Consider the following 6851-nt stretch of genomic DNA (forward strand, 5'->3'; position numbering starts at 1 on the left):
AAATCTTGTTAGGGCTAACTTTTACCTTTCTGGCATTGATATATTTGGTATCACTCAAGAATTGGAGTTAATTTAATCATTTTTGCTGTTTTTCTCTGAAGGTTTGTGACAAGCTGGTAGTAACATAATTGTCAGACAAAATGCTTGGTGTTTTTTTTTTTCTGGCACTTTACATTCTGAGTTCAAATCCCACTGAGATCGACTTTGCCTTTCATCCCTCTGAGGTTGATGAAATAAAGTACCAGTCAAGTTCTGGGGATCAATGTAATTGACCATCCCCCTCTACCCCCAAAAAACTGCTACCTTGTGCCAAAATTAGAAAATTATTATTATTGAGTGAGAGAGCAATGCCATCACAGTAACACTGGGGCACAAATATATGAAGCCCAATAGACCCATCACGACTACTCCATCTGGGGTCGATGTAATCAACTTACACTACCTCTAAAATTGCTGGCCTTGTACCAAAATTTATTACCATTATTTCTTAGCTCTTCACATTCTGAGTTCAAATCTCACTGAGGTCAGTTAAACTGACTAAAATCCTTATGAATTGTAGCTTTGTGCTAATCTGAAAAATTGCCATTGAAGGCAATATGACTAGATCAGGGTTTATACTGCATGTTTTTTGTGGCATGATATCCTATGGTTGAGTTCAAACCCTACATGAATAACCATTGCTTACCAGTAATAAACTGGGGTCAGATATATGGACTGTTACTATTAAGACAAATATTAGTGGGGGCTATGGTGTGACATTAGAATCTTGATTTAAGATAACACTTATTTACATTGGGAAAGACCTGAATGTCAGCACTTGACATATATTATGTATTATCTCTGGTGGCTCTTACAATACTCTGTGTGGCAAGTATTATGGAGTACTGGGTGTTAAATTCAAGAATTGTTGCAAGAAGTAATGAGGTAGGAATCACTACAGTAATGAACATTCTTTCTAAGGTCATGCTATGATACTGTGGCATCATAACATGTCTTTATGAGCATTTTATTTATTTTATTTGTGCTGAGTATTTTTCTCCTGATTTTTAAATAATATTTGTTGCCAACATGTCTTCATAGGGGGCTATGGAGTGCTTATCCTCTGAAGAGTGACCAGCTTGCTATGAAAGTTGTCAGGGCAATCTCCTCAATTTCCTGTGTACAAAGAAAATAATAAGATACATTTATATTTATTTATTTACTTTCTACAGTAGGTGTTACAAACCAGAGTCTAGCCACATTAATCTTAACTTTTGTATCTGCTGCTTGTGCATACAGATGAACGCTACATGCACGCACGCGCGCACATACACACACACACCTGTATCTTTTGGATGAGTTTGAATTCACAGCAATTCTAACAGAGATGCATTAATCTTTTTTCATTTATGCTAAATTATAAAAATCTTTTATTTTTGTGTTAATATTTTTCAGCTGGGTTGACATGTAACAATAGAGCTTTGTATCCTAAAACCCTGCAACCACACTTGCTGGCAGCTAAACAGATTGGTTTTCCATCTCTCTCTCAGAAAACACTTATGTTAACCTCCACCAATTCAGCATGGTGGGACTACTTTCGACCACGTTTAGGGCCGTTTACTCCCGGTAAGTCATGTGTTTTTTTATTTGTGTCTGTAATTTGAATCATCTACTTTTTCTAGCAAAGTTAAATGATAAAAATTAAAGTATCTGTACAGCTGTTTTTTTTTTGCTTGAGGGGATAGTTTATTATAAACTTTTAGTCAATCATTTTGAAAATAGTCTGTGACCCAATTCTGATCAGTGCAACTTAAAAATCCCAAATTCGAACCCACTGCTACCAGTTCAGTTGGTCCATATGAAGTAGGTGTTGGCCTATTAACTCGAAACTCAACAATTTGTTGTCCAATCACTCTCAGCTTTGTTGTATCCTAACAAAGACAACCTAATCCACAAATATGTGTAAATAGGTACTGCATAGTATAAGCAGATGTCAGACATTCAGTGCAAAGTTTGTATACTTAAGTGAAGGTAGTAGCTTCACTAACTCCTATAGACAAGATGCTGCTATGCTGCAAATTATCTTTGAACTTTTATCATAAATTCACCCTCATTCAAATCATGCAAAGCTGCTATTTCATCACAAGAGTCACCGTAGATCGATTATGACTACTCTCTCCAAGTTTTCATTTCCTTCCACTCTTTCCTAAATATAAAAGTGGAACATAATAATATTCCTGGTCACTAGACAGGCTAATCCTATGAGGATAGGTACTTAATATCTTTTCACCTACCAAAGTAGAACAAGGAAAATAATGGTTTCATGTATCCTTGTGTTATTGGAACTCTTCTGTTTGACTTTGTTTTATTATGCACTGAGCAACCATGTAGGCCACATTACATTCTACTATAAGAAACTAGTATTTGTAGTTTCCTCCTCCTCCTCATCATCATTATTATTATTAAGGCGGCGAGCTGGCAGAAACGTTAGCACACCGGGTGAAATGCTTAGTGGTATTTCGTCTGCTGTTACGTTCTGAGTTCAAATTCCGCCGAGGTCGACTTTGCCTTTCATCCTAACAGGGTCGATAAATTAAGTACCAGGTACGCACTGGAGTGGATGTAATCGACTTAATCCCTTTGTCTGTCCTTGTTTGTCCCCTCTATGTTTAGCCCCTTGTGGGCAATAAAGAAATAAGAAACGTTAGCATGCTGAGTGAAATGCTTAACGGTATTTCGTGTATCTTTACATTCTGAGCTCAAATTCCGCCAAGGTCGACTTTGCTTTCATCTTTCAGTTGCGTACTAGGGATCGATCTAATTGACCCCTCACCAAAAATTTTGGGCCTTGTGCCTTGAGTAGAAAAGATTAATGTGGTGAGCTGGCAGAATTGTTAGCATGCCGGTCTTCACATTCTGAGTTCAAATTCTGCTAAGGTCGTCTTTACTTTTCATCTTTTCAGCGTCGGTAAAATGAGTACCAGTTGAGTATTGGAGGTGATGCAATCGACTCCACCCACCAAATTACTGGCCTTGTGCCAAAATTTGAAATTATCATTATTAAGGCTACTAAGAGCACCGTCCGAGCGTGATCATTGCCAGAGCAGCTGTCTGGCTTCCATGCCAGTGGCACGTAAATAGCACCATTTGAGCGTGATTGTTACCAGCGTGGAAAGACATTGAAGCGAGGTTGTTGCTAGTGCCGCTGGACTAGCTCCTGTGCAGGTGGCACGTAAAATACACCATTTTGAGCGTGGCCGTTGCCAGTACCGCCTACTGGCCTTCGTGCCGGTGGCACGTAAAAGCACCCACTACGCTCTCGGAGTGGTTGGCGTTAGGAAGGGCATTCGGCTGTAGAAACACTGCCAAACCATATTGGAGCCTGGTGTAGCCATCTGGTTTACCAGTCCTCAGTCAAATCGTCCAACCCATGCCAGCATGAAAGCGGACATTAAACGATAATGATGAAGGCAACAAACTAGCAGAATTGTTAGCATGCCAGGCAAAATGCTTAGTGACATTTCATCCGTCCCTACATTCAAAATTCAAATTCTACTGAGGTTGACTTTGCCTTTCATCCATTAGGGATCGATAAAATAAGTATCAGTTGAGCACTGGGGTTGATGTAATTGACTTGCCCCTTACGCCAACCATTCTTCTTCTTCTTCTTATTATTATTATTTTACCATCAGTCTTGTCTGATTTATTACGTTTTGAATTTTAACATTTTCATTTACCTGTAGCTGAGAAGAAAGGAAATCACATGATGCTGGCCTCTACTCATTGGAAACTTGAACGGATTGTTGCTATCAGTCTTCTGGGAATACTACCAGCTGCTATAATTAGCCCAAATTCTGTGACAGATTTTCTTTTAGTGACTTCATTTCTATTACATAGTCATTGGTAAGGAACGAGTTCTTTCTATTTTGTTTGTTTAAATATTTTTTTTTTTATCTGTAATAAACATTCAAGATTTTGATGACTATGGGATTCTTATCTTCTGTTGTTAATGATTCTTGGTGAAAATCCTAAACATTACAAAATGAGACAATCTTATGTTGTTTCCTGCTGTAGTCAGTTATCTAGAGAAAGATAGTCTTTACTATGCTAAGCTGCTGTTCTGAGTCATTTGGTTGTATACAAACAACCAAGTAAGCATTACTTCGCTTTTCCATTGTACACTATATGTGAAGGGATAAAAATACCGCAGCCATTTTATTTTTTCTTGGAACAAGGTACATAACTCTGCTTGACACGTATTAGCTGACTGATAAAAATATTAAAGTGGTTGTACAACACTTTTACCAACAGTAGTTGAACAGAAGAAAGAGGCTCCAAGTCTTAAAACAATTGTTCTGTCAAACCGAAAATTATCATACACATGAAAATTCAAGGAAATGGATGAGAGTTTGCAAGGCCTCTACATATACTTGAGTAACAGGTTTTAAGCTTCTGGTTTCATTCCTACACACTAGTAAAATCCTTGTATGGTTGGTAAAATAAATATCTTATGAATAGTACTTATTTAAGTAGCATTCAGTATATCAGATTAATTCAGTGAACTATAATTTTTTCTTGTGAACATTGGTTTTGTGCTATTTTGCAAAATCCATGCTTGTGTGTTTTACGGTGGGTGACATACAGCAAGATTGTAAGCTTTTGCTTTTGCAGCACAATTTCAATCAAGCTGAAGTCAGTGACTTTGCTTATTTTACAAATAGCATCAAATAGCATCTCCCCATAGCATCATCATAAATATTATGATAGCTGAGTTACCATCATGTTCAGTTTTGTAACCTTGTCAGAAGAAACTGATATTTCCATTTAATTCTTTCATTTCACAGTGATATGTACATCTGTGAATTGTTTGACCTTTTTTTTAATCAAAGATTACTACCAGTGAGTGGTCAACTATTTCAAGTACCTAGTATCTCTGTTCTTGACTGATAGGGGAATAGAGGCAATATAAGATAAATTTCTCTGTCTAGAAATTTTGAAACATTTGCAGTGGAATTGAATTTATATCTTAAAATCTTGGAATCAAATTTCTTATATACTGCCATTTTGTTTCAAAACAATGGAATGTAATGTGTATGAAATATAATGACAATTAAATGTAACAACAACATTTTTATGTTTGTTTTCCTTGCTAGTATGGGTTGGATCAATCATCATAGCGTGAAAGTGTTATTGGGTGAAGGGCACTGACTTCAGAGAGCCAGAGTACTTTACCTCTCTCATAAAAAGAAGAGCAACAACTTCCAGGTCATCTCTACTAAATGTATTTTTCAATCACATGTGTGTTATCACTTGTTTACACCCTCCTTCTCAACCTATCGGAGTTATTACAGATCGGACTATGAGCAGTGTTGTTCATTTGTATGTCTTCTATTCGCTCATTAACATTTTGAAACTTTATTTGGAAACTGGCTACATGAGATTTATTCTTCCTTTATTATAGGGACTATACTGAACTATCCAAAATGTGCCATTAAAGAATATAACTAATTCAACATTAGATTAACTAATTCTTTTACATTAGCTTTGTTCAAATATAAACACTGCAAAATCCTCTAAAGCGATTTTTTTTTTTTTTTTTTTTTTTTTTTTTTTTTTTTTTTTTTTTTTTTTTTTTTTTTCCTTAAGTCAGTAAATATGAAATAAATATTGGCTTGTTTTTTATGGTTGGCTGCTCTTCCTATCCCCAGATCATCATTGTTTAACGTCCGCTTTCCATGCTAGCATGGGTTGGACAATTCGACTGAGGACTGGCAAGTCAGAAGGCTGCACCAGGCTCCAATCTGATCTGGCAAGGTTTCTACAGCTGGATGCCCTTCCTAACACCAACCACTTCGAGAGTATAGTGGGTGCTTTTACGTGCTGACGGCATGAGGGCCAGTCACGATTTTACAGAATGTACTGAGTGCATTATATCATGACACCAGTTATAGAGAGATTATGTCCTCAGTAAGACCAGACTAAAAGCTCTTAACATTATGCTTTCTCTGCTCATCCACCAACCATTTTGTATAGTGCACTGAATGTATTTTATCAATGCATTAGTATGAAGAGTTGCTGTGTACATCTTCATCATCATTTAACGTCCATTTTCCATGCTGGCATGGGTGGGACTGAGGTTTTGGAAAGCCAGCGGCTGCACCAAGCTCCAGTCTACTCTGGCAGTGTTTCTACAGCTGGATGCCCTTCCTAACACCATATGAATAAAGAGTACTCACTCTGCTAAGTTATGTACTTTCCCTCAAGGGAATAGAAGAGAAGGACAGAAGTGTCAGAATGGTTGGGTGAAGAGAGCAAAAGTATGATGGTAAAAAAAGAAAACTGAATGATTGAGGTGGAGGGAGAGTGAGTGATGGGTGACAATAAGTAGGGATTAGGTGAGTGATGACTGGCAATACAGAAAGGGGTAATGGTAGAATGTATTCGGTACAAACAGGCCAGTGCGGTTTCTTATACATAGAGCTCGTGATGGGTATGTGAAGTAGAATGATGAGGTTGGTGGTAGTTGTTTTAGTGGTTGAATATGTAGTTTCTGCATTGTCTATCTTTCATGAGTGGAGGTGCAATGGCCCAGTGGTTAGGGCAGCGGACTTGCAGTCATAGGATCGTGGTTTCAATTCCCAGACCGGGCGTTGTGTGTGTTTATTGAGTGAAAACACCTAAAGCTCCACAAGGCTCCAGCAGGGGATGGTGGCGAACCCTGCTCTACTCTTTCACCACAACTTTCTCTTACTTCCTGTTTCTGTTGTGCCTGTAATTCAAAGGGTCAGCCTTGCCACACTGTGTCACGCTGAATATCCCTGAGAGCTATGTTAAGGGTACACGTGTCTGTGGAATGCTCAGCCACTTGCACG

At 37.9% G+C, this 6851-nt stretch overlaps 1 protein-coding gene across 2 annotated transcripts in view; it reads left to right on the forward strand.

Moving 5' to 3' along the window:
- LOC106871739 (succinate dehydrogenase [ubiquinone] cytochrome b small subunit A, mitochondrial) overlaps window positions 1-6851 on the forward strand; it is a 47617-nt gene that overhangs the window by 38130 nt on the left and 2636 nt on the right. For both annotated transcript variants that reach the window (XM_014918357.2, XM_014918358.2), the window contains 2 exons: window positions 1435-1605; window positions 3723-3882. In XM_014918357.2, the coding sequence (XP_014773843.1) occupies window positions 1435-1605; window positions 3723-3882 (331 nt within the window). The remainder of the gene's footprint in view (window positions 1-1434; window positions 1606-3722; window positions 3883-6851) is intronic.

Source organism: Octopus bimaculoides, chromosome 2, assembly GCF_001194135.2.
Source record: "Octopus bimaculoides isolate UCB-OBI-ISO-001 chromosome 2, ASM119413v2, whole genome shotgun sequence".
Taxonomy (NCBI): Eukaryota; Metazoa; Mollusca; class Cephalopoda; order Octopoda; family Octopodidae; genus Octopus; species Octopus bimaculoides.